Consider the following 25,778-nt stretch of genomic DNA (forward strand, 5'->3'; position numbering starts at 1 on the left):
GTTAAAGACGATCCGGGTGATGACCTAGACGATGATGGTGAGGGATATGCCAACGGGTTGTGCTGTCAATAGTTCGGGCAAGCAGCTGAGGGGGAAAAGAGGCCAAAGCCCACACGTTTCACAGCAGTTACACCAGTGGTAGCCTGCGGATCTGTGCCTATTTCTTCTTATCTTCAAGCCGCCCAGATTTCTCGGCTTTCTGCTAGATCTTGTTATGATTTCAGCTATCACACTATCTTACCTGTATCACTTTATGTAAGCCCACGCAACCGCCCGGATCACACGTTACATAAGGCCGTTGTGTGGCCTGAAACCCGCACCTGGAATCCGCGCACCGTTCCTTATTTCTTGCCCACTTCCCTCGCAAAAGAATGGCGGCAAACGACCATCTTTCAACCTTCATTGATTGACTGCCTTTGATTCTCCCTTAATCGTCAGCATTAACTCGTTCTTCCTTCTTCCGGTTGCGATTTCTCCATACTGTATCGACCGAACCTCGACGCGAAAAGTTCACGGACGGCAATCATGACACCATAAGATTTCTCGACAACCGGGGCTCCTCGCCAGTCCGCAGTCCGCAGTCCGCACACCCATGCGATCGCAACTAGGATGACAGACGAACAATGAGAAAAGAGCTGGAACTATTCTAAAGCTTAGGTGGAAGCGCGAAATGAGTTTGGTAAACAGGACATGGGGGGAACAACGGGATACTACGCGCCGGACGTCATAGCGCACCGCTGCTATCTCGACATCATGCCCGTCTTGAAAAGGCCCCAATGCCTATGACCCAGGTATCCCGACGAAACTTGCGCGCCAAATACAGACACGGATACCCCTCCCAAGACCCGAACGCAACGACCGGCCTCCGATGTGGCATTCGATTCGCGCCCCATGGATTAGGAACAGATATCGCAGGCAGTGTTTTGGGCTGTAAGAGGTCCAAGGGGTCCATCGCGGTGCTGCAGTTGTTCAAAAAGAGGTTCACGACAAGGTTGAGCAAGACTGGAACCGACGGGAAATCGACCAAAGTTTGAACGGAAGAGGCGGTTTGGGAACACGTGGGCCGGGAGCCCGCGAGCTCGTGACGGAGGACGACCGAAAGTTCGCCAGGAAGAAGACGACAAGCCGCGATTTATAACTAGCAGGAAATCGATGAGCGAGGCCCTCGCCGTCCGCGCAATTACCTCTCTCCGTCGCCCAAGTCAAAGTAGCCGATACCTAGGTACTTTTACTAGAACGAGTGAGTTGGCAGTTCTGGAGCTCGACGGGCGTTCGAAGCGAAAAGGCACGCAACTCTTCAACGAAGGATACTACATGGAGAACAAGGTAGGTAAGTGCACGGTCCGCACTGCAGTACGGCAACACACGAACATTGGCCGCAAAATCCCGCTCTTTCGATGATGCCGAGGAGATTTCAGAGGATGGGTTTGGTCCGACGAACAAACATTCGTGTACGCCTCGTCAGACCGTCGTGGGAGTTTCTTGTTTCTTTCCCTGACATGTGGCCTCGGTGCCACGTGTTTGAGCGTATAGGAGGTACGTAATGTCTGGAGGTTTGCCGGCGATTTTGACGACCTACGGTCTTGTTCTGGCCCCGATGATTGGAAGATCTTGCATCTTTCCTCCCTGTTACACATTCTGATATTTACTTCCGACACCACACCACATCAGCGGGTTCGGCAGCTGGATGACAACGGCTGTTTACCCTCAATGACCTCTGACTAGGATCTGGCCATAGGTGAGCATTGTATATGTTGTGCGACATTCTTCACCTGGCATTTCTGCGAACAAATCTGGCTTCCGTCTTGCCGATAGGCTTATGCTAGTACTGGATAAGGTATCCCACCAACACTGCCACTCTTGGCATTGGTAGATCTGGGAGTTGCGCGTGAGAGTGCAAGGATAATCGGGATACAAATTGCACGTTTCTGCCTAGAGCGTGTGTGAAGGTCTACACAGTAAGATCGGTAACGATCCTACCTCCCCACGCCTCCCGTCTTGAGAGCGTCGGACAAGAGGGCGTTGCGGATCGTCCGCCCACAAGGGGCAGAACCACTGGGTTGGCTGCCTCACAACTCACCAACGGTGTCAGGGTCCTGCGCCGCCGACCTCTTATCCTGCGAGGACTCAAAATCAGTTCTACCCTGTCCTTGGTATTCTCTCAATCCCGGTCTCTGGAGGTCAGTTTTCCCTTCCATCCTTAATGAAATCACCATAGCACATGAGCTCATCGTCAATTTTGAAGTTTCTGCTCAGCCTTGGGCAATTTTACTTCCATCTCGAGAGCGGGCCTTTACCTCAACACGAAGGAGCTGTTGGGCCCGATTTGATTGGCTCCCTTCACTATGTCCCAACCCAGTCCAGCATCACATCGCATCATTGTTGTTAGCGTCGTTGGTTCAGGCGCGGTAGCCGCTGCTTACAGCTGCAATGCAATCTCCGTCATGTAATTGTTACATTGTCCATCGTCAGTGCACGGCATTGTGTTTTCCGCTTTCAGGATTCGGAAAGATGGCACGGACTTTGAGAGTCCTACATCTTGTATGGAAGCTTATATGGTGACACGAATAAGTGAAACCCGCGGGCCAGGTCGCCGACCTAGGCAACCAAAACCCCGCGAGTTACTTGGCGAACCCAGCCGCCCGTGTGCGCGTGTACAGTGTACTGAGTCGCAAAGCTTATTCGCGTTCGCCTTTGCTGGTCTGGGCAAAGAGCCCAGGTACCGGATACTTTCAAGTCGATGAAGGGTGATTGACGCACACTTTAGTTGTGCGTTGTGGCCGCCTTGCGTTGGCTCGTTGGCTCTTCATGTGATCCGTTCTGGAAAGCCGCTCCAACTGTTCAGGATGCCTTAATCCGTCCTCCGTTGTGGGACACTCCCACTGCGGCTTTCTTGCTAAGTTCTGTCCGTCCGTTACGCCGTCTCTCCTCTTGTCCGGCAGGAAGAGCGGGTACGGTACCGAGCTGACAGAGACGAGAAATCAAAATGTCGTCCGAGCGTTGTGTGCTGTGGAGATCCCGGGCCGCCAAGGGCGATCTTCGACGGCGCCATCCGCCCAGATCCGCCCTGATCCACGTGTGCCCGTTACGGTTTCATTACATACCGAAAATGGTTCGCCAAGCGTAACGAACAAACTGATGGAGCGGGCCACAGTGCGCCTAGAGTCGCCTAGGAACTTTTAGCCGCTCTGCCTTAGAAAAGGAAAGTCATACATCAAGATGCCGGATCCAATCACCTACAGCATCCTGCAGATACCAGGGGCTGTCGGACTGGCACATTGTACAATCAGGACCCTGCGTGCAGCATCTTTCCCATCCCAATCACTTTGACAGGTCTTTCATGGCCCGACTCGATCCCCTACCTCTACACTTGCTTCAAAATTTCAAAGACAATAGCGAGATAGAGCAGCGGAAATGTGGATGGTACAGGTATTAAACAGCTGCGTTTTCCAACTTGGGTCTCGAAGCAAGAAAAAAATCACGCCCTATTAACATCCCGGCTTCTATCTCTCTACAGGTCCATCGGCATCTGTGCAATATCCCATCCTTCAAGGCTCACGGCTAGCCGCAAATCTCCATGCCATGCGCCTTCCTAATATGTCTCCACAGGTTATCCTCGCGCGAGAGCTTCCTTCCTCCGGAGGTCGAGCGGTGGTACTTGCAGCCCGTGACTGGGCAGTGAACCCCGGTAGCCGTGACCGGAGGACTGGACATGTTACTACCAGCAATTTGGACATTGGTCTTGTGTTTGTTCGTGTTTAGGTGACGCTTGTGGTCGCGTTTCGTCTTCGAGAAGATACCGCAATCTTCGCAGGCGTAGCGAGAATTACGAGGGCTGAGACTGCGAGTGCGTGGTGCTTTATCTCTCGCTGGAGACGAGGGAGTAGGGGGTGCGGTAGCCGGAGTCCCGGCCGAAACGTTCGTTGATGGCGGCTCAAGGAACTGGGTAGAGGTAGCCTGAGGTTCTGGACCAAAGGCCGGGGAATCGGACGGCAGGTTTTCGTCCTCTTTGCCACTCGCGGCATGAGCGGCGTCGGAAGAGGCGGGCTTGGGCCATTCGTCGGGTAGACCTTCGTGTACTGAGGGAGGGAGGCCTGCAAACAGGGAAAGAGGTTCGACGTCGATCGAGTACTGAGATGATCGGGTCAGGCCGTTAGTCACTGTCACCATGCGTCTCTTCTTGAATTCCCTTCGGAATGAACGTACATGGTTTACCATCATAAGTGCTGGATCGATAGAATCTTGTGTCTGCTCCAAGAGGTGGGAAGATGCATTTAGGTGGTCGCTGTCGTAGGCGATGTCCGTAAACGGAACCTGAATGTTGGGTTGAGCGGTAAAGACGGTCTCGAAGAGGCTACCGTTGTTAATAGGAGAGCAGAGGGCCGACACCGGGTTGAACTCCATCGTGCTCAAGTAGCCTTGTCGTGGGCTTGTTGGTTGATGCTTTTAACGACATTTGTTCGGTATTGGAGCGGACAAGCCCTCCTTTTTCAATCCGCGAGCCTCACGATCTGATGGGGAAGAAAAAGAGGCCATGCCTGGTTGATAGAGTTTGAACACATCGTGGGCAACATGCTGGCGTGGGTGTTGGGGAAATGGATTTGGATGTCTCTTGCCGCCCCCGGGCATGGAAGGAGACTGTTTGGGTTGCCGGGTCCAAGTATGACAAGCCTAGATAGATTGGGCTGGCTCCAATTGACGGTCGATTGAGTGTCGGGGCAAGGTTTGCTATTGGTCAGACACGGCGCGGTCCGGAAAAAAGTGATGAATAACCTACAGAAACCAGCGTGACAGAAACCAGCCAGCAAAGTGATAAGTGACAGAATTCAATGAGGCTCACGTGGCTCGGTCCTGGGCCGTTTGAGACGAGACGTGTAACTGTTAAAACGGAACATTACACTTGGAATGGCGAAACATTAGGGTTATACATGGCCTAGGGCACCTGAAGCAAAAAAGGTGAGGTAGGACAAATACCTAGAGGTATCGTTGAAGATTTCAGGTTTGAGATCAGAAGCCAACGAGGTTGGCAAGTGCAACGAGGTGACATTACCGCAGCCGTGTGCGCCTTGGCCCGTATGGCAGACGTCACCCAACCTCTACCAGAATCCCGTTCATGTATTTACTCCAATCCAGCGGGGAATTCCCTCTCTTCCCTCTTCAACCTTCCAATCAATCAATTACCCACACTTTGGTTGGTTCGCCTTGTCTTTGTGTTTAGCCCGTTGACCGTGCAGATGGAGCCAGGAGAAAGTTGTCTATGTGACATGCAGTGAAGATATCATGGGGCGGCTGACTGTCTCTTCCTTTGACTCGGTTTCTCGTCCATCCTTTTTGTAAAAACCAAGGAAAGAGGCCATGTCCATGCGACCCTGAATGAACCCGAATCCCAGCCAGATTTCTCAAGATTCATAAGTGTATGAACTTGCGTTAGCGGTCGTCACTAAGAGCCAGCAATTGTGCAAGACGCAATTAGGTAAGGTTGGAATGTATGGTGTTGTTGAGTGTTACCGGATGCCGTGTTCCTGAGCTTGTTGCGACAAGCTGAAATAGTGAGCCTCATTGAATTCTGTCACTTATCACTTTTTTTCCGGATGCCCTCGGGTGTGTCACTTTTCACTTTTTGTTGGATGCCCTTAGTGCTGGGGTGTGTCACTTGTTGTCTAGAACAACCTGTGTAACCGTCACCGGCATGCGGGGCGGGAGACATCGGACAGGTCCCCTGTGTGACTCTGCCAAGTCTCCATGGCCTGGCTGTCATGTCACTGAATCGAGATCCTGCACGGTGAACGAGCGTGGAGCTGGCGGAACAGAAGGAGGTCTCTGAAAGTGACAACCATCCCCTCGGAATGACTGTCTTCCCCTGTCTCGCACTGCCAGTGGTAGGCTAGTGGCCAATGAGACGACTACTCGTCCCACCGGGACGGATCAGAACTAATAGTCTGCTGCGAGGCTTCGCATTCCGGAACAGTCTGACGCCCTGACGTCTCGGATGGATCGCAGGTGCAGTTATACGCAAGACGTCCAGACCGTTGGTGAACACTCGCAAGAGTTCAACCTCCCACCACACGGCAACCTCTTTCTCTTTCGGCGGACACTTTTGTGGTTGCCTCTGCTTCATCACCGTCACAATCACACAGGACCCTCTCAAAACCAAGTGCTTCAAATATTCTCTCGAAGACAGAGGCGTTCTGATGTCTTCTCTTCATTGGGCATGTCAAGCTCTTATCCAAATCCGGTACGGATCGACATTGAACTTCATTCTGCTCCAGGTAGGCATGTTTTATGAAAGCTCGACTTCCCCTACTTTCAAGCCATCATCCCGACCTCCTCCAGATCACATTATTGGACCCCGTAGGCTTCGTTACGTTGCGGCATTGCTCATATACCGCGACTTACAGGAGGGCTTCAGCCGTCAGACAGGAAGTCGAATTGGGTCACACGGGAACTTCCACAACCATCAACAAAACCACCCATCGGCACATTTGGCCATGCCTCTTTTGGATCTTTTTGCATTGAGACCACCATCATCCAGGTTTCCGAATACGCCAAAAGGGGTCCAAATGATGACACCCCTCTGAGCCACTCTTTATCCTGTTGATTTCCAAAACATGGTGGCTGGCGAATGCCTCCTTTCCACCAAAGAAGCAGTGTGAGTTGGTGATTGAATGCTGACTGTTACTTCCCTGTCTGCTGTTCTTTGGCGAAGGGTCCTTATTCCCGCCTCTTACTAATCGATGGATATACATTTGCATGGTCAATCCCACTTACGGTACCGTTTCGGCCACGCTCAGTTACGGCCACGTCTTCTCCTGGTGAGACCTAGAAAGCCAGGGTCGGGCTTAGACATAGCTTACCTACTCTCTTTCTTCGCAGTAGATTCGAAAGAGTCGGACCAAGGGCCAATTGACGAGCAAGAGGCTTCGTCATGGCAACAGCTTTGCGACGTCCATTGGGCCCGGCTTTCAAGGTATGCATCAATGGTCCGTGGATGGACCATGGCTTTCCTTCCTATTGCTTGAATGATAAGCAGCTGATAGTGAGCCCTGCGAGCCTGTCACTAATCTGGTGCAACCGTTTTGAATCGGCATGACGGCAAGGATGTTTGAATGCCTGGGTCTGCCAGGGGTGTGTGTAACACAAGTAGGGTCTTCAACCCTGTCTTAACCTCGGATTCTCATGTGGTCAGCACGGAAATGGAGGCCATTTCGCTAACAGTTTTCTCTCCAGGTTGACGGCATGCCTGGACCTTTTGATGGCCATTTTCACTGCTCAGAATATTCATATGTCATGAAGGATGTCCCATAAATGGTCAACAGCCAGTCCATCGTCTCCCCCCCTCTCGCTTTAACCTGAATTTCATTGCTTTTTCTCTCCCGTGCCATGCCGGCGATGCGGCGGAACCAGCTTAGTCTACCGTGACCCTTCTCTCACCGCACACAGTAAGCGCTGTGTGTTGGTGGGCAGTCATTCTGGCAATAATGTCTTGTTATGCGTTCTCTTATTGGCAATGAAACGATAACAAGAATATCTCAGCCAATCTGAACTTTCAACCCAATCTGTTGCGGTGGGATTCCTCCGGTCGTGGTAGGATTGATGGCTTCGATAGACCATCAATATCATGTCCCGCACCTCCTTTTGCTCCTCTTTATCTTTCTCTGTGCGAATCATGGAAGAAGCTGGAAAACTGAAGGCTCCACAGGGTTTCCTGCATGGGTTGTGAAATTATCACATCTGCTATGCCCTTTGAACTCTTTCTTTCATCACCTCCATCGGGAGCTTTTCCTATGTCCGAAGATCTTTGATATCGGGTTCGGTACCCGGAGAAGGTATCTTTTGACAGCGGGTGGCTTTGGTGCAACTCTTGCCTTGATTTTGCTTGGACGTGGATTTGTAACTGGCTTTCCTCCCTCATTATCACCTCCCTACCCTTTTACACACTCACTCAGCGTCGCCTGTTCTTTTCAATACCGACGGCGTCCAGTGGCAACTATCACTTTTTCTTGGAACGGTGCCCGGACGATATTTCCTTACCTGTGGTTTTCGTACGGTCTCTGTCTGGTACGTACCGGTACCGAGCGAGACGGGATGCGGGAAGAAGGCTAGAGGAAGCACAGGAGCACGTCCCGAACGCCTGCAGATACAATGGACGAATCCCTGCGAGTGGATTTAGGTATTCTGCACGGACATCTTAGATCGGTAGCTATCGCAAGACAATACAAATGAACAAGAGTTGGGTTAGTGCGCTAACCTCTATATTATTCAATAGTACAACACCCCAATTACACCTCCAGAAACTAAAACCCTTGCCGAAACTCCAAGAACAGCATTATGCGCAAACTTCCCATTTACTCCTCACTCTTCCGACCCAAGTCCATCCCGTGCACAATCTTGACATGTCTCCGCAGGTTATCTTCACGAGTAATCGCCCGGCCAGTCGAAGAATGGTATTTGCAGCCCTCGACTGAGCAATGGAACCCTGTGGATGCCACTGCCGCGCCAGGTATGCCACTGCCGTTGCTACCATTGCTCAGGTTGCCTTTCATCTTGTGCTTGTTTGTCTTCAGGTGGCGCTCATAATCGCGCTTGGTTTTGGGAGAAACGCGGCAGTCGTTGCAGGTGTAGCGGTTACCGTCGACACTTGTGGTGCTGGCACTGTTGGGGGCCTGTCCTGCGGTCTCGGGGGCCGGGCTATAGCATGGGTAGGATGTCGTTTGGGTTGACGAGGGTACAGATGTGCCATTGCATATCGGCTCTGAGCATTGAACAGGGGCAGCTTGAGTTTCTGGATAGTTGACAGGGTGGAAAGAGGTTGTCAGTGATGACTGGGGCTGGTCATTGTCAACTGCGTTCCAGGCAGAGGTGCCGGTAACATCCATCGGGTTAACGCAGGATATGTTTCCATAATCTCCGCAGTTCTGGGTATGGTAGACAACGGGAGCAAGACGTTGAGACCATGCGTCGTTGGAAGTGGAGTCAATTGTGGACTGAGGAAGACTCGGGGACGAGGAATAAGGCTCAAAGTCAGCGTTCAGGTACTGGAGGAAGATGAGTACAGCGTTAGCGGGCCATCAACATGGTTGAGTCAAAAAAAAAAGGTTTGGGAAGGGTGATGTAAAGCGAGTAAGAACAAGTACCTGAGCAGCATAATCTGGTGTATATTCTCCATCCAAGTCTGAAGCCGATCTCATATGGCTGCTATATCGAGTGATGTCCGTGAAAAGCTCGCAGGCACTCTGGTACGTAAACGTTAACTCGGAGGTGCCATCGTGGTTAACAGCCAAGTAAGCATTCGGTGTCGATTCATTGTCCATTGGAGCTTAAGAGATGTTGGAATAAAGAATGGAGTTGAGGGCCCGTCTCTATGTTGAGCGTACACTAGCGTGTGCTATGCAGGGGCGGTTTTGAATTTCTGGCCAGCTTCTTGCTCCTTTGAGTGACAACATTGGGATTGAGTAATTGACTTTGCAGTGGGAAAGCTCGCCCTTTTGAGTCAGAGAGTTCCTCTGCCCTTGAAGATGGAAAAAGAGGAGAGGCCATCTTCTCCCAGGGGAAACTTTGTTTTGGCGCATAGTCGGTGGCTTTGTATGATAACATTCGAGGGAAGAAATATGCAAGTTGTTTGTGATCCTGGTCTGTGGTTGAGTGATCGCTTTGGGAAACGGGGTCACTGTTATCCCCGCGACTCCATGTACAAAATATTAGGTTGGCCTATCATAGGGGATTTAGGGTGATGCACAGGATATAGGCCAACCAACCAAAAACTGAATGTTGCGGCGGTTGGCGTCTCACCCGCATTCGAAAACAGCCGGGTGCTGTTATCGAGTTATCCTTCGTTACACACCTTTTCCGCCAACAAGACACCTGGAGAAGGGTGCCAGGGGCAATGAAGTGAGGTGGAGCGGGGCTGAGCCTGAGTTGGTTAGGTTCCCACCGTTGTACAGGATCAAACACCGAATATTCCGACTTCCATTGTTGCACGGCGGGAAAGAGGCTCTCGACATCTCCAACATACGGCGCGGCTGCACCGTTCTCAGGCAGTTTTGTTTGTACGCGGTTCAAGGCGCGCTGTAGGCATGTGTGTATATCCTTGCTTTTCGTCCTGATGCCGGTTTTGAGAAGTGGACGAGACGAAGCGGGTTGCCAGAAGAGTGAGACAGGATGTAAGTAATTCCCATCCTATGCACAAAAACAGCATGTCGTAGCGGAAGCACGCAGCCTACGTCTACACGCAGGTAAACGACAAGCACGTTGTGTCGCATTGTTCTTTCGTGCATATATGATGTTGTCATTGCCATATCCTCCTCTTCTTTTCCCGATCTAATTACAAGAAGGTAATACATAGCCTAACGTATTCTTCCAGTTGGCGTTAGTAACATGGGGCGACGTTATCCAGCGGCGTCTGGCCCGTCCTTCCTCCGCCTCCTCATCTTCCCCTTCTTTTCCCCCATGGAGGTGGACGCCGACCTTGTGGCTGTTCCTTACCACCTCTTCCTCACTGGCCTGTTCAAGCACGCTCCAGTGCATGGTGACATGCATGCATGCAGGGCCCAGTTCCCACCCCAAAAGTAATTAGAGGTCAGAGGTACTGCCGCTGAAGATGCAGGCGCATCTACGGGTGACCTTCTTTGCTCCTCCGTCAAAGACACAGGGCATGTATGATACCGAAAGCATACAATGCCTCTGCGCCGAACCAAGAAAAAGAAGTAAAAACAAAAGCAGGTTCGTGTCCATCAAGGAGTGGAAGGCCATCGATGGATAGTATGCCTTGTGGATCAGTCGTGAGTGCGCAGTTCTAACCATAACTGAACTGGCGCGGTAATCAAAAGAAAAAAAAAACGGGGTAATAGTTCGTCGTCATCAAGTCGATAATCGGCGTGTCGCGCATCCAGGGCCCAAGTGGAACATGTAATGGATTGCCAAAGCGCGATCGGTTCCAACAGTTCGTGCCGTGATCGAGTGTCATGTGGGCGTCAAGAATATGTGGATGGGAAGACAGGCGACATATCCGTTTCCGAAATGGCCATGTCCTACCCAGATAAGTCATGCGTGCGTGCCTGATCATGTCGCTCCTTGTCAAGTACGAACAGTGGTGATCGGCCTACACAGCAACAACCCAACGAGCGGAGCGCTTCTACCGATCGGCCTCGTTGAAGTTGACGCGCTTCGAGCTCCTTCCCCACGAGTTCTGCTGGTACCGGCTCTCGAAGTTTTGCTGCTGGTGCGATACGCTCTCCATGCTAGGCTGCTTCGAGGGGGTCGAGCTGCTGCCGAATCCGGGCACGGTAGACCACCTGTTGGAGACCTTCCTGGCGGGTGTTTCTTCCGTAGGAGAGCTGACGCCGACGTCGGGGGAGAAGGGCATTTCTCGGGTGGTGTTGGTCTTGCTCGAGTTCACCGAGGAGCCGGTGATGTTGGGGGTGTTGTAGACATACTCGCCATCGACGTAGGTAGCGTTGGAGACAAAGGTGGAGCGACGATGACGGCGGCGGGTGTAGCGCTGCTCAAGACGGAAAAGCTCAATCTTGGCTTGGATGCGGTCGAAGAGGCTGAGACCCATTGTGATAGATTTCTGATCGTGTTGTAATGTGGGAGAGGGGTGGTCGTCGTGTCGTGGACGAGAGTGTCAACCGATTGCGCCAAGCGGAAGCGTCGGCGTTGTCGTCGCGTGCAAAAGAGTGAAGTGTTTTTTCGGAGTCGGATGTGATGGTAAAAGATTGGTAATGTCGTGGATGAAGATTCTGCGTTGTCGGATCTCGAGTTCGGAGATGAAAGGGTGGGTTTGTTGCTGGGCGAGGAATGACCGGAAGCTCAGGCTTGTTTGAATGACAGACTGGTGGTGAGGGGATTTGGATGGAAGAGAGTGTGTGGGATGGCCCTGGTAGTTGTAGAGAACGAGTGTAGGGTCGACTTATCGGGCCTCCTGGCTGACGTTGCAGTCGATTAAAGAGAGCCGGGCGGTGGTTGGTGGAGGTTGGGGGGAAGCGAAGGATTCGAGAGGAGATGGGGAGAGGGGAAGAAGAGTTGAAGAAGGGAAAGAAGAAAAGGTTCGTTACGACGGCACCGGGACCTCATGGTGCCACTGCACCCTGCCGTGGCTTGCCCACAATTCACTAGCTCACCCACAGCGACGCCCACAGCAGAAGCCCTCCACTCGCACCTGCCCTTCGGAATGGAGCCTCTGCAGCTCTGGATGCCCGCGACGCCGAAACTGATAAACCAGCTCCGCTTTTCCGCTCTGCTCTGGAGTTGTTATTGGTCAATGGTGTCTAGCGCAGGCATAAGAAGCAGGGGTACGACATCCAGCCCCATCGATTAATCAAAAGGGAGCATGGATCAATTGTGCTCAGTTGCTGACACAACAGCGCCATCCAATCTTTTTGCAAAACACAAAACACGGGTCCAGTGTGGATTTCCCGAGTTTGAGATGCCGTTTGGTTTTATGCTCGATTCTTGGGATGGACCTGGGCCACCTTATCGCCGCATGAATTCTACGATCTCGAGAGCCTGATGAATGAATACAAAGTCATTGTCGCTGCCATGATCCGATGTGGTGTGCGTGCTCGGATATCGGCCAAAAACTCTGCATCGCCCAAAACCCGAGGCTACGCCCAACCGAGTACAGAAGTCAAGGCGACAAGCGAGGAGCTAATGATGTAGACGATCAACAGTGCCAGCAGAGTGGGATGTGCGCGGCGGCCTCGAACCAGTTCAGTTGTCCGGTTGATACGAGTCGCCGGCTCTTGTCTCACCTGGACTGGCACTGAGTGATCATGGCCATCAAGCAATTATAACCACGTCGACAAGGGAGCACCAACGGAAGCCGTGGAATTTCCCGCCGACTCAAACTCCTTTCCCATTTAACTCTTGTCTTCCAGAATGTTTCGCGATTGAACCATGCAAGACCGTTGCTTGTCAAAAGTCCGTTCGTCTACTGGCGAGACATGGGGAAATGACTGCCCCTGGTGAAACAATGACGAGCATGGGAATCACGATCACCAAACACAAGCGAGCACGGACCCTTTCCCTTGTGCTCCTCAGCACCAAACCTCCTCCAGACTTCTTCCCCGCCCCCTGATTTTCATCGACATTCCATCCCGGTACCCCACGTGTTGGTACCTGCGTCACTGGAGACCGAAGCTTCTTTCACAGAGTCACAAACTTCCCGCGCCGAGCCTTGATCGACCTCTCACGAATTCACAATGCCGTGCCGGCACAACCGTCTTGAGGTTATTCGCACGTCCAACCATCGGTTTTGCGCTGTATCGAGAAGTGGAGGCGGTCCGGACCGGACAACTGACCGAGCGATCGCGTCTCCGGAGATTAACGACAATTCTGCACAGCCCGGCACCTTAGTGAGCTTGGGCCTCAATGACGATCTGCTTCCAGGTCTCCTGTCATCTCCAGCCAGACGAGCGAAAAGAAGGTCAAATTGGTATCCGCGATCGGTTCATGCGAAAGCGCGGCACAAACCTCAGTTCCCTGCCTCGACCTTGGGCAGTTTCGTGTTTCGAGTCCGATCGCTGGCAGGTGAAATTGTTAGTGCAGCAGGTTCCACAAAGGCTTGGCAGTCGAGTCAAGGTGAGCAAAGACCCTGTTCTCAAAACTCACCTCGGACACTCGTCAATTGGAGTCAGCTCCGATTGTTGAAGCGGGTATAAGATCGAGGACGACCAAAGGTGTTTATTGCTTTATACGAAGGCACGATACTTCTCCATGTCCCTCCCGTGGCTCTTCCGCGTGGTCACAGAGATGCCACCTTGGCATTGAAGCACCCAGATTGCTTGTTAGCACAAGACCCATACGCTGAAAGGATACAGCTCAACAGTCAACCAGCATGATCCGTAGAAGAACGCCTCTGTCAGGTAAAGCAGTTCCATCGAGTTGCTCCTTTGTTTTTGTAAAATTGCCCATCTTTATTCTCTACCTCATAGTTACCGCTGAAATCCCTATACCACCTTAGAAGTAGATCGCTAACAGCAAACAAAAAAACACAGTCTACTAACTTCAACCTCCTTGACCCCTTACAATGTCTCCTCATTCTCCTCGCTCTGAGATCCCATGCATTTTGTCAATGTGCCTCCACAGGTTATCCTTGCGCGGGAATGTATTGTCGCAGGATGCAACTGGGCAGCGAAATCCTGTGCCACGGTTCGGTGACGAGTTTAACTGAATCTCTTCTCGACCGTTTCTGCTGGCGTTCTTGCGATGCCTTGCGGTAGCCAAGTGGCGGTTGAAGTCTCGCTGCGTCTTTGCGGAGATGGAACCACAGTGGTCGCAGGTGAAGAGCCTGGGGCTGGGAATGGAAGATGAGGCCGGATCGGCGGAGGCTGAACCCGAGGCCTCGTTACTCTCTTGAGAGTTGAGGCTGTTGAAAGTGACCCCATGAGTTGGCGTAGATTGGGGGAGCGATTGTTGAGCCGTCGGCTCAGCGATGGCCGATTCGCCAGCATTATCGAGGTCGACATCATCATGGCTGGCGTACTGGGACACAAGCATGAGGATTAGCATGGGCATCCACATCATGAGTCGCCAGTATATTTCAAGTCAACTTGGGCTGGGTTGTAACATGAATCAGATACAGAGAAGGTCCATGAATAGGCAAAGAGAAAGTAGGTACCTCTGAGCAAAGACAGACGAGCTGGTCGGGGGCTTGTTCCAGGTCGAGACCGCCCCATTGGGCTTGATCAACCTCATTGTCGAGGAAGGTCATGGCATTGGCATTGACAGGGAAATGAACTGGGCACAACCCGTGAAGATTTGCAAAGAAGTCCATTATGTCGGTGTTTGCTTTCTGGCGAACGGATGTCTGGATATGAAGAGCGGCTTGAGCTGAAGAGTGAGAACAACAGTGGAGGGACCATGATGGGCTTTAGTTCCCTTTAAAACCTGAGCAATAGTCAAGGCTCGAGGAGGCCAAACCATCAGATGTTTTGAGGCCTTGTGGAGGAACTACGAATTGTTCGTGAAGAGCAGATGAAAAAGGGGATCTATATCCCCAGACTTGCAGTGCAGCAACTTCATCCCACCGGACGCTTTTTGGCCACGGGTAACTCCGGCTCGAATCAAGCAACTCTTCAATGCCGTCGTCTCTGGCAACCAGAATATGCTCCGCCTCTGGTCCAGTGGTGCCTATGCGGCTTGTAAGTTTCGATGTCAATGATTGGTGATGCCCGGCCCGGCCTATCGACGCTCTCGGTTCGAGTGCGCCGTGTTTTGGTCCTTGCAGCAGCGCACTTCTTGGTGTCTATTCCCTGGATTCTGGTTGGTCATGAAAGCGGGGTTCTGCCGCTTGGCGCACCAAAACCGACAGGTACCTGGGTACCTTTTTTCTCGGGGCCAATTTCTATTAATGAGAAACCCATCTCTCATCTGGATCGTCTTCGTTTACTTCACATTTATGCCTCAACTTGCTGCACCAGGGTCGCTCGCTTGTTATGCCTATGCTGTGGCTTGGTTGCAAGACTTGCACTTTCCCGATGTGCAAGGATCCATCAGTACAAGGATCCCCGTACACCCCCTGGTTGCTTGTTGACAACGGCGAAGTGTCTCTGGGGTAGAGCGCTGTAAGTTACAGGGGCCAAGTGCGCTATAGCGGCTGTTGTCTCTGGGGTTGGATGTACCCGGACAAAACGATTGAAAGATGGAAGGGCCAATCCTCCAGTACACCCAATCCTCCAGTACACCCAATCCCCCATCCCCCCATCCCCCCACGGCCTATCGGATCCCACTCAGTCGGCAGGCGTCGCTGGCTTAGTTCACTTCGAGGTCCAAGGTGCTTGTCTATCCTATCTGCAAAAGTCTCGGGATAACACCCAAGCCTTACCGGTTACCGACGGCGGACACACCTTCTGCCAGCTCACTCAACAAAGACCAAAAAAAAAGAAAAAAAAATAACCGGGCGGCTTGCGGGTTACATCAAAACCCCCCGCCCAGCAAAAGAGCTGGCTTGAGGATTGATAAGTACCAGCCCAATGTTCTTGAGCCCAATAACGTGGCCAGATAGCGCACTATCAAATATGCCCTGTGCTGTGCGGATTACAGCGAATTGGCAAGATGGGCTTCGATCGCTGAATGGAAATCGGGCAGGTGGGGCTGGCGTCCCAGCAAATGGAGAGCTCCCATTGGTGAGAAAGGAGCCATCATACCGGACTCGACCAATTAGAAGAGGATGTCCGAGTGTCTCGAAGCTTGGCAGGATTGGTAGTGTACCGCATTTTCTCGCTCATAACGATGCTTTTTTGGGGAAGGGCAGAACAAGCAACAACGTCTCGAATCCACTTCCGCCACATTATTCCCGACTCGTTTTTCAGACTAGTTGCACCGCCGCTTAGTCCGGCACCCGGCATCCCTTGTTCCCTTGCAAGTCAAGTCTTGTCATCTGGCCGAGCCACCGTCTCTTCGACCAACACCAACAACATCGAATACGAATGCATTTCTCCTCGACATCTATGAATACGACACTTTGATAGAACAACATGTACGCTGAGGTAGTTGAGTGCGGTTGAGTCTGGTGGGGTGATGTTATGCCCCGTGGTGTCCGTCCAGATAATGATGTAAGAGGACGGGAGTGCGGGCAGAGGAAGTGGAAGGAGGTGTACGTACCCCCGTACCTCTGTACCTCGACGTTGCAGTGGTACCTCCCTTCAGGTACCCCCCCTGCCAACCTGGAAGACAGGGTGCGCACCGTGGGCGCGACCTCGACAGTGGAGTCGCAGGGAGCACAGGGCACTAGCGTCGGGTGTTGGGGGTCGAGTGTGGTCGACTGGAGCGAGCCCTGGAATGACCGAGAACAAGGAAGACCAGGGTTGGGGTGCCCTGGGTGCGTGCATGAGCCTCGAACCTCTGCCCTGCAGTTGGGGGTCGGTACAAGCGCTACCTGCTTCTCGGGCCACACATTATGAAGGTGTTTTGAGCTTGCTCTTAGCTACATATGCAGCATCTTGCCAACTGGATTGGTTCATAAATACCAGTAGAGGTATGATCCACAAAGCATCTCCGTTATGAGTGAGAAAATGCGGTAGTGTACAGTCTTGCCCAACAACGCCATCTCCGAATATGCCAAGTAAATAAACGTGAATATGTGGTCGGAACTCCCAGGAAAACGGGGTTTCAGCAGTTAAGGAAGTTGTGAAATCCCGTGCCTCCATATTTGGGTCGGGATTGCATAAATGGCGGCCGACGTTAGGTGCGATCGGTCGGCAGGTCGGGTCGGTTGGCGGAACGGCGTAGTTGGCTCACCGTGGTTTCTTCCAGGTGAACTTCCAGGGGCAAAAGGTACGCGTAGTCCTGTTGTTTGTATGAGGAACTGGGTCGACTGCGCTGCTCAAGTATGGTGACGCGCAGATGGGCTGTTGGGCGAGGGGGGATGGACGATGGATGGTATCGGGAAGTATGTTTTGGAACTGACATGTGTAGTTGCGCTCGATTACCGATCAGTGGCCATGGGATTGTGTTCATCTTCGAGTTCAGGAGGCTCTTTTTGAGCTTCGGTAATGACAGCCAGTATGTAAAGAGGAGGAACAGTAAGCGGACTGTCAGACTTTCAAGTCAGGGAGGTTAGCAGGTGTCAAAGTGCTTGAAGTGATAGCTAGAAGTTAGATGCCCAGGAGAGGCTGGGGTGGGTCGGAGGGGGATTGATGGTGGTCGGGAAAGAAGTTGTGAAGATACGTAAGATTTCGGAGAGCCTTGGAGTCTTGTGGTGTTGAATCATCGCTCTTTCGGAATGAAGTGGAAAGATGCCTTGCTTTGTTCTCGCTATTCTCTTGTATGAGTCGGTTTGCGACGTGTTGGTCGACTCTGCAACTCCAGGTCTGGGCAACGGACCATCAATCCATCTTGACGGACCTGGAAATCGGGCAGAATCGAGAACGAGGAAAGTCAACAAAGGATGGATTGACTACATGTATCTGGCAGTCCACGTTATGGCTCCAGAAAGCTGAATAAAGACGACCCAGGGCGCCAAAAGCCATTTTCCGTTGACATTGACAAATCAGCGCTGTAAGCTGGCATTGTTGCGTTGACGTTCAGCTGGACAGGACACCGCGCTGAAGATTAGTTGGCAAGATGCTAGCCTTTCAGCAGGTGCAGTGAGGCTCTCAGAGCATCTTTGTTGAAAGCTTGTGGTCTGTAGTGAACTTCAATGGTGTACTTACGACGAAATCACTCGCGTAGCCTAAACGGACTTGCCGACGTGCCTGGGTAGCGAGAACTGCCTCGATTATTCTACTTGTCTATGTGTCGGTGTTGAATAAGTCGATCCTTGTGCTGGCCGGTAAGGTATCGTCAAGACGTCAACGTTCGTCGTTGAATGTGGAGGCCGCTATAGGTAGAGCCTGAGGCACTCCGTAGCCGCCCGCACTGGCCGATAGGTGCGCTAACCAAAAAGAATTGGAAAATGCCAGTGGTTATAACAAAAAATCCAGCGAGGATCTTTTGCACTCTTGACGTGTTTAGGGGAAGAGGCGCATTCGGTACTCGGGACTTGGTGTGACGGACGGTGTGTTTTATACCATGGCTCAGCCTCAGCCGGGCTGAATCTTACCCTGGTCATATGTGGGTTGCGGTAGTTTTCAGACCGGTACGTACCGTATGCACAGTACACAGTACCGGCAGACCAGGCACATCTCTTCCCCGGCAAATCACATCGCCAATCCTCGACTAGAAACTACCTTCAACATATGTCGGCCTACTATTGTCAAGGGCCTTGTGGGCGGTCTAGATCTCGGCATCAAATGTGGTGCCTACTCTGTGGGTTTTGCGAGTGCTTATACACAGGTATTGACGTACCACAGTGATAGTGTCAGCACTGGGGTTGACTGGTTGGGCATCCTTGTACTGAGGATCAACCCTCACGTAGCTACCCAACGTACCGTCAAGCTGTACGTTCAACTTGCAACTCCAACAATTGTCGATTCTGTTCATCTACATGCAAGTAATTCAATGCTCGGAACCCTTTGTACTGCGGTTTATGAAGTCATCATCAACAGCTTTACGTTTGAATGCACAGATCGCCAAGACATGCCGACCCAAAGCAAGCGAGACACTTGGACGTTGAATGGCCGTCGTTCGTCCGACCATGGACCGAGCTCCATGCGATGTGATAGGTTTTCTTCATCCGATCTCACGTATGGCGTCATCTGAAAATGTGAAACACTGCGCCATTCAGACTAAAGACGTGGTGGAATCGGTTTGGCGGCTCTTTTCGACAGATCATAGGACGGAGCATGCAGACACACATCGTCTTTGGCATTCCGAACCCCATCGACAAAATCCAAACGGTCTAGCGGCTGAGATCGCCTTAGATGAGGCTGAATGACCTGTAAGTTTTGCATTCTCCACCGTTCGCTTCTTCGACAACATCGATGCCGCAGTCGGACGGCCTCCGGTATTATTCACGATGCGATGCCGTCCACTGGTCTGTTCGGCACGGCGCTCACAGGCATCAAATGAAGCACACGTGTAAAGTCAAGGGTCCACAGAAAAACAATAAACAAGTGGAAGCTTCGACTTGGTTCATGCAGTCAGTCTACCCCGCGACTGCCGAGAGCCGCTAAACCTCCTCATGTCTGTTAGCCCGCAACTTGTTTTCTCCCGTTCAACCAGGGCTTTCAGAAGGTACCTGCTAACAGGCATTTACACTCGCTTCTTGTTTATTTGCAGGGTTGACCTCGAACTCTGGGCAACTTTCCTTCTACAACACAAACACAACCGGGATGCGCGAGCAATTGCGCCTCGCATTTCCATTCTCTTCCTCACAACCATCTGCCAAATCATCTCTTTACGCCTTTCTATCGTCTTCCAGCCTTGCATTCAGATCATTGCAATGACTCTACAACCCCGACTTTTCCATACTCCGGTTCAATGTCGGCAATAGCGCTTCAACAACCTGTCTACCTCAAAGGCAGCGCGCAATGAAGAAAGGCTCCAGACGATGTTGCCGGAGTTAGCCCTGTCGCCAGCAAATCACATCACTGTTTCCACGTCTGCTCCATGTCTGTGGTATCTGATGCCAGTTGCGATTCGTGGCCCGAGGCTTTCGAGCTTCGACATAGACGACCAACTCTATCGATACCCAAGATGAAGCCTTGTGAGTTATGTGCGGCTTTTTCACCAGAAGGTCTGGGCCATGACTTCGATTCAACTCCATAAGACACCCACGAGTCCGGATCTTCTACCACTTCCCGAATCTCAACACCAGGTGCTGTCCTAGACTCTCGATACCATACCTACGTTCAGTCGACAGTCGAGGACGCTTCGCTCGAGAAGTACTAGAAGCATCTGTCTCCAGAAATCGCGGCACTCAAGTCTAACGACAAGCAACCATCTAGGACACCATGCCAATGGAGGCCAACTGGTCATCGACGCACTATTCTCCCATCAACGACGGTGACATCTCCGGGTCCATGTCCAACACTCATCCGGACATCTCCGGTGTTCAAGAAACTGTTGATTACGATGGCAGCGGGATGGACCTGGAACTAGTCCCGTACACGCAACCAGACTCTGGACACACCGGCCAAACGCTGTATTCTACCAATCATGTACGTCCCACAAGCACCAACTGTTGACTTCGCCCGGCCCCTTCGGTTCCTGTCCACTCTAGTCCGGGAAGGCTTCGCATTCACTACGGCTAACATCATAATATCACCAGTACGCCGGTCCACCACTCGACATGCCCCCCACGGGGGTATACCCGTATATCTTTCCAACCCCAGAACAATCTATACCGGGAGGATCCGATTATGGGTGGTTCCCTACAAGGTCTTTTCCGGGAGTCAACTACATGGAAGGCGTGGAAAGCACCCAGAACACTGGGATGATGTACAGCGCAAACCCAGAGCGGAGCTTTGATGTCATGAACTATGATAATAACCACAATTTCCACCGCTCCGTAGTGTTGCCACCAAGCTCCTTCAACAGGAACTTTCCTGGCGTCCATGGCATGGATTCCATGGTCCTCGAAGGGACCCCGATGCATGACTATGCCGATATCCATGCGCAATCCCACAATTTCGGCCTCAGCCTGGACCTCGACCCGACTCTGACGATACCGACGAGCACGATGCCCAACAGCATACCTCTGCTGAGTCCAGCTCTCTCTCCTTTAACACCCGCGGAGCCCACCATTGCCACCGCTACCCCCACGACGGTAGCCGACTACGATCACAACTACGGCCATGGCTACGACCCTGACTACGATCCCAGTTACGATACCCCAGCCCCAGACCTCCCAGAACAAGAAATGAACACAACCGTAAGAAGAAGCAGAAGCAGAGAGAGGAACCGAAGAAGGGTCTACAGGACCTCCTACGACCATCACCCCTCCCACCGCTACACCTGTCACCCTTGCCGTTTCTCCACCGACGTTAGGAGGGACTTTGCTCGTCATGAAGATACTAGCAAGCATAAGAAGAAGGTAGTTACAACAGGGAAAACAAGAGGAGGAACAGCAGGAGGAGATACGGCGCGCACGAGGACAACGGCAAGAGGGGGATGGGGAGGGAATACGACGGATGCGAGAAATGCCAGAAGGGCCGGAAGGGATAGGAGTGTAAGAGATCAGGTCCAAGAGAGTGTGTGAAAGGGGTCGCCCACCGTGGAGGTACCTTACGTTCAAGGAAAGGCTGGACCCAAGTACAAGTGTTGCGGTACGCATCACTGCAGTTCAGGTACCGAGACTTTTAAGTTTCTAGTATGGTTTGTTGATTGGACTGGGAGACGTGTTCGTATATCTGCTCTGCTCACTCTCCCTCCTTCTCTTTGTTTTTGTTGTTACTTCTTTGGAGGGCTGCGGTTTTGTCTTTCGGCGGGTGGAAATAATGTCTAATAATTTCAGTTAGCAGTTCTGCCCCTAGGGCGCTTAGGATATCAATGGTATCGGTAGAATTGATCAATTCCTTTTATTCACCTGCATTCCGTCTCCTGCTGTTTTACCTTCCATTCCTTCGTAGCTGGAAGGAAACATTGTCTGGCTCCTGTCGGTCAATGACATTCAGGCCACTAACGAAGTAACGCTACATTTGGCGGGTTTCAGCGCGATTGCATGTTAAGCCGTGATTCTTGACGGATTAGGAAAGTGGGGGACCAATTGAAACATTATCATTGGTCAATGGCACCCCTGCTGCAGCCAGGACCAGCATAGTTCAGAAAAGGAACCCTGTCCCTGAGCAAAGCTGCCGCACTCCCGTCCCGTCAGGTACATCCGCCATTCCGCCAGTGACCTCAGCACTGAGTCCAGCAGGGGCGCTCGGCGATACAGTAATTTAGTATTTTACATACTGGCCGCCAGAACGCATTTTACATTTCGGGTGTAACGTTCTTTGCCGTAACGCGTTCTCAAAACGTGTGGTCGCTTAGGCCCTGATCGGCTGGATGCGCTTCCCTCGAGCGCAGAGGGTTTTGGGGAACTTTTAAACGTTTGGTTACAATACAAATGGATAACCTCTTCTTTTATTAAAGTCGCCTTCCCTCTTTCGTCGACGCCCGTGCCTTTTTTTCGTCTCTACACTCGCGTTCGCCAAGAGCCAATGTACCGATTGATCCACCGTCTCCACCTCAAAGCCAAGTACTAATAGAAATCAGAATTCCGTATACGCTCGATCGCTTTTTGGCTCTTTTTTGGTCGTTCGAACAAGAGGCTCCAGACTACGTTCGTAAGAAAGCGCACAACATCGAGCGCACAACGTCGAGCGCACACGACGATACTTTCTCCCCGCCCCACACCAAGCTCTACACTTCCCAAGTACCCAAAACCGTGTGCGCTCGCCCCGAGTGTAGCCAGCCGATCAGGGCCTTTTAGGGCGTGTTTGGATGCTCTGAAATTCGGTTCTGAAATGTTCAGATCCTGTTTTTTCACAGTGCTGTTTGGAAGCGCTCTGAACGTTTCGGTTCTGAAATCGTCTTTCAGAGTGTTGTTTGGAAGCGCTCTGAACGTTTCGGTTCTGAAATCTTTCCAAAATCCCCGTTCTGAAATTCTAGCCCCACTCTTTGAGATGCATCCAATCAAATTTCATCAAATCCTCGAATTTCAGAGCCAACATTCAGGCCCAAGAACGTTTCTGAACCAAAATCAGAATTTCAGACAAGGCCCAAAAATGTTTCTGAACCAAAATCAGAATTTCAGAAAGGCCGTGCAACACTTCTGAAAACGCATTTCAGAGAACCCGCTTCAGAAGGCCATTTCAGAGCATCCAAACACGCCCTTACAATACATTACGAACGCTCGGATATAATGCCCTAAGCACAAATCACACTGTAACCTTCTTTCACACAACAACGCCGTCGCCTATTGCTTTTCCTGCTCGGATCTTTCCTTTTCTCTGTATCCACCTAGGATTTACCTCTAGCTTTCTTCCTCAAGTTTAATGCAACGCTTCAACCTCACAAGTTATCTCCATGTAGCTCGCCTGGTGAGTGTGGGCAGTAGGTAGTAGGGGTTAAAGTCACTGACGAGACAGAAATTGTTAGCGCCACCGTGCCACGGAACGACCCATGAATACCTCTACCGTAGCCTGTAGAAACTCGCGAAATTACAGCGTTAATTTGTCAATAACGTACCAACGGAAAATGGCCTTTGGGCGCCTTGGATCTCCTTTCTTCAGCATTGTGCAGTCAGAGCGAGGAATTCTTAATCATTAGTTTAATCTTTGCTGGTCTTTATTCATTCGCATCACACCCAATTTGCATGTCGGTCAATGGGGATTGGTGGTCGGTTGCCGGATATAGAGTTGTTAGAGTCGACAAACACCTTCTGTTCCATAGGTACACTATGGAGCCAAGCAACATATCCGCAAGATATAGATATAGAACAAGGCATCTTCCACCTCATTTCGATGGAGTAATGAATCAACGCCGCGGGTCTTCCATGGCTCTTCAAAGTCTTGTGTGTATCCTCCCGGCCTCATTTCCTACCACCGCCAATCATCCTCCGTTCCACCCTACATATAGGCTTCGAGACACTTGAGTGTCCTTTTCTGATTCAGTTGGTGAACCTCCCTCCATAATGTCGTGCCTTTTCTTTGTCGGCCAATGAGAACTCTCCATTTGTGCGTACAAGCTCACCCATCCATCTCGCTCTCATGAAATCTTTTAATGTGGTCTCTAAGATGATCCTTCCGAGTGAAGTTCCTCCCGCTATTCTCTGCATACTTGCAGCTCGGGTAGGGGCAATGGAAGCGCTTCGCACCGCTGTCCTCGGTAGACGTATTTTTCTGGTGTTTTCGTGTGTTGCAGTGGCGCGTGAATACCGATTCATCCAAGGTTTTATAACCACAGGGGCTACAAATGAAGAAAGAGCCGGAGCGGTATGTGTATTGGGGCTGTTGATTGGTATTGGGTTGGCTAGCTGTGGCCGCGGAGGCGGAGGCAGAGGGGGAGGGGGGGAGGCAGAGGTTGGAGCTTCGTGGAGGTGATTTATGCCGCTGTTGGCAGCAGACGTGGATGTAGGGTCGAGGGGGAAGTGGTTGGCGGTTGACGGTTGGTTAGATAGCATGTATCCGGTATTGTAATTTGTGTTGGGAAGCATCGGAGAAGGCATTATGGGGTCAGTGTTCGCGGCCTGGCTATGGTAGCGGTCCTGAAATGTAAAAAGCGAAGGTTAGCCGAGGGGCTTGGTGAGCAGTGATATCGGTGAGAGAGCTCAGGGAACGAGGTATGAAGGTGGGTAGGTGTGGAATTGACAAAGCACATACAGCTTCTCCGGGGACCGGAACTGTCTGTCCAGGTTGTCCAACATGTTGGTTCTCGTCGGTACCAGCCCGAGAGACCAGGTCACCGGTGATGCCGGAGGAGGATCCCGTGTCATTGGCATCCAGATCCATGTCGGAACCAAACAAGTCTTGATAATCGAACTTATCGGATGGATCCATTGGGTTCAGAAATAAGGAAGAAGGCAATACTCGAGAATGGGTGATTCGATACTAAACGTGCGTATGTGATGTTGAAGTTATTGCGTTCCGTTCATTCTCCTTGCGTTGGGGTCCCCTTATATAAGTATCGCCAGTGCCTGAAGTCTCCGAGGTACTTCTTGCCCATACTCGTCAGGACTAGAAGCGTCTCTGACCCCATGCGCCGGAGACGCTTCTAGTCCTGGCGAGTAGCAGGGAAATGCGTAGTGTACCGTAACTTCCAATGTTGTTATAGTGTAGGGCATTGAACAGGAACCTGGCTCGGTCCCGAAACCTTGCCCGAAATTTGTCAAAGTCACAAATTCTCTCCTTTCTACCTTCCTTCCACAAGTATCCCAATTTCCCCTCCTAAGAGGAAAGAACCAGCCATGTTCTTCGGAACAACCAAGAGGTCAAGTGGTTCTTGAAGTACTTCCTCATGAATTTCATTCGTGGCATCCAAGCTGGGCATTGCAACTATCTATATGTGTGGCTGTCGGCATCACCCAAGCAATAAAGGGCCCTAAAGTACACTTGGCCCTGAGGACACCATGTTTGGGGATTCAAGCCCGGGCAATGAACCCCGGGGCTGTCGAGATTTCTGAACCCACAACCCTTCTAGAGCAAGCAAAGCTAGAACAGTCCAACATTTCTGTTCAAATTGTAGGTTCTTTATGGTTTTGTGGGCTCTGATCTAAGAGCTATCAGGTCGCAATCGATGAGTGTTTATCGAGTGTTCGGTAGTCCTTTGGTGCCTTCGTGGCTTTGGTAAGGGAATCGCACCAGCACCAATGGCGTTTCCAACCACAACAACTAGCCTTCGTCATGCGTAACCGGCCTCATATGGCTTGCTTATGAGGTTGAGGGTTTAGAAGACGTTTCTGCTCTCGCATC

The 25,778-nt window shown here is 51.5% G+C and overlaps 9 protein-coding genes across 9 annotated transcripts; 3 read left to right on the forward strand and 6 right to left on the reverse strand.

Moving 5' to 3' along the window:
• Positions 1 to 3,332: 3,332 nt before the first annotated feature.
• Positions 3,333 to 4,761, reverse strand: B0H65DRAFT_245577 (uncharacterized protein). Its single transcript, XM_062822390.1, has 2 exons — positions 4,207 to 4,761; positions 3,333 to 4,131 (listed from the first exon to the last, which is right to left on the reverse strand). Exons 1-2 carry the CDS (start codon positions 4,402 to 4,404, stop codon positions 3,562 to 3,564), a joined length of 768 nt encoding a protein of 255 aa, XP_062681108.1. The 5' UTR covers positions 4,405 to 4,761; the 3' UTR covers positions 3,333 to 3,561.
• A 1,289-nt stretch (positions 4,762 to 6,050) lies between these two features.
• Positions 6,051 to 9,311, reverse strand: B0H65DRAFT_444042 (uncharacterized protein; the record flags this gene model as incomplete). Its single annotated transcript, XM_062825662.1, has 7 exons — positions 6,051 to 6,260; positions 6,769 to 6,819; positions 6,859 to 7,008; positions 8,032 to 8,099; positions 8,249 to 8,250; positions 8,350 to 9,035; positions 9,135 to 9,311. 7 exons carry the CDS (start codon positions 9,309 to 9,311, stop codon positions 6,051 to 6,053), a joined length of 1,344 nt encoding a protein of 447 aa, XP_062681109.1.
• A 1,162-nt stretch (positions 9,312 to 10,473) lies between these two features.
• On the reverse strand, positions 10,474 to 10,889 carry B0H65DRAFT_245656 (uncharacterized protein). Its single transcript, XM_062822391.1, has one exon. It carries the CDS (start codon positions 10,798 to 10,800, stop codon positions 10,570 to 10,572), a length of 231 nt encoding a protein of 76 aa, XP_062681110.1. The 5' UTR covers positions 10,801 to 10,889; the 3' UTR covers positions 10,474 to 10,569.
• A 242-nt stretch (positions 10,890 to 11,131) lies between these two features.
• Positions 11,132 to 11,557, reverse strand: B0H65DRAFT_444043 (uncharacterized protein; the record flags this gene model as incomplete). Its single annotated transcript, XM_062825663.1, has 1 exon — positions 11,132 to 11,557. The coding sequence occupies one exon, from the start codon at positions 11,555 to 11,557 to the stop codon at positions 11,132 to 11,134; it is 426 nt and encodes a 141-aa protein (XP_062681111.1).
• Positions 11,558 to 12,982: 1,425 nt separating this feature from the next.
• Positions 12,983 to 13,997, forward strand: B0H65DRAFT_245679 (uncharacterized protein). Its single transcript, XM_062822392.1, has 2 exons — positions 12,983 to 13,578; positions 13,818 to 13,997. Exons 1-2 carry the CDS (start codon positions 13,200 to 13,202, stop codon positions 13,958 to 13,960), a joined length of 522 nt encoding a protein of 173 aa, XP_062681112.1. The 5' UTR covers positions 12,983 to 13,199; the 3' UTR covers positions 13,961 to 13,997.
• On the reverse strand, positions 13,847 to 15,169 carry B0H65DRAFT_245683 (uncharacterized protein). Its single transcript, XM_062822393.1, has 2 exons — positions 14,618 to 15,169; positions 13,847 to 14,481 (listed from the first exon to the last, which is right to left on the reverse strand). Exons 1-2 carry the CDS (start codon positions 14,771 to 14,773, stop codon positions 14,035 to 14,037), a joined length of 603 nt encoding a protein of 200 aa, XP_062681113.1. The 5' UTR covers positions 14,774 to 15,169; the 3' UTR covers positions 13,847 to 14,034.
• Positions 15,170 to 17,735: 2,566 nt separating this feature from the next.
• B0H65DRAFT_577375 (uncharacterized protein) lies at positions 17,736 to 19,629 on the forward strand (the record flags this gene model as incomplete). Its single annotated transcript, XM_062830693.1, has 3 exons — positions 17,736 to 17,808; positions 18,203 to 18,325; positions 18,662 to 19,629. The coding sequence occupies 3 exons, from the start codon at positions 17,736 to 17,738 to the stop codon at positions 19,138 to 19,140; spliced, it is 675 nt and encodes a 224-aa protein (XP_062681114.1). The 3' UTR covers positions 19,141 to 19,629.
• Positions 19,630 to 20,240: 611 nt separating this feature from the next.
• B0H65DRAFT_245776 (uncharacterized protein) lies at positions 20,241 to 21,660 on the forward strand. The gene is made up of 2 exons (XM_062822394.1): positions 20,241 to 20,540; positions 20,651 to 21,660. Exons 1-2 carry the CDS (start codon positions 20,334 to 20,336, stop codon positions 21,578 to 21,580), a joined length of 1,137 nt encoding a protein of 378 aa, XP_062681115.1. The 5' UTR covers positions 20,241 to 20,333; the 3' UTR covers positions 21,581 to 21,660.
• Positions 21,661 to 23,616: 1,956 nt separating this feature from the next.
• On the reverse strand, positions 23,617 to 24,943 carry B0H65DRAFT_470962 (uncharacterized protein). The gene is made up of 2 exons (XM_062827067.1): positions 24,690 to 24,943; positions 23,617 to 24,574 (listed from the first exon to the last, which is right to left on the reverse strand). The coding sequence occupies exons 1-2, from the start codon at positions 24,864 to 24,866 to the stop codon at positions 23,978 to 23,980; spliced, it is 774 nt and encodes a 257-aa protein (XP_062681116.1). The 5' UTR covers positions 24,867 to 24,943; the 3' UTR covers positions 23,617 to 23,977.
• Between the last annotated feature and the right edge of the window lie 835 nt (positions 24,944 to 25,778).

This window comes from Neurospora tetraspora, assembly GCF_033439725.1.
Source record: "Neurospora tetraspora strain CBS 560.94 chromosome Unknown B0H65scaffold_5, whole genome shotgun sequence".
In the NCBI taxonomy this organism is placed as follows: Eukaryota; Fungi; Ascomycota; class Sordariomycetes; order Sordariales; family Sordariaceae; genus Neurospora; species Neurospora tetraspora.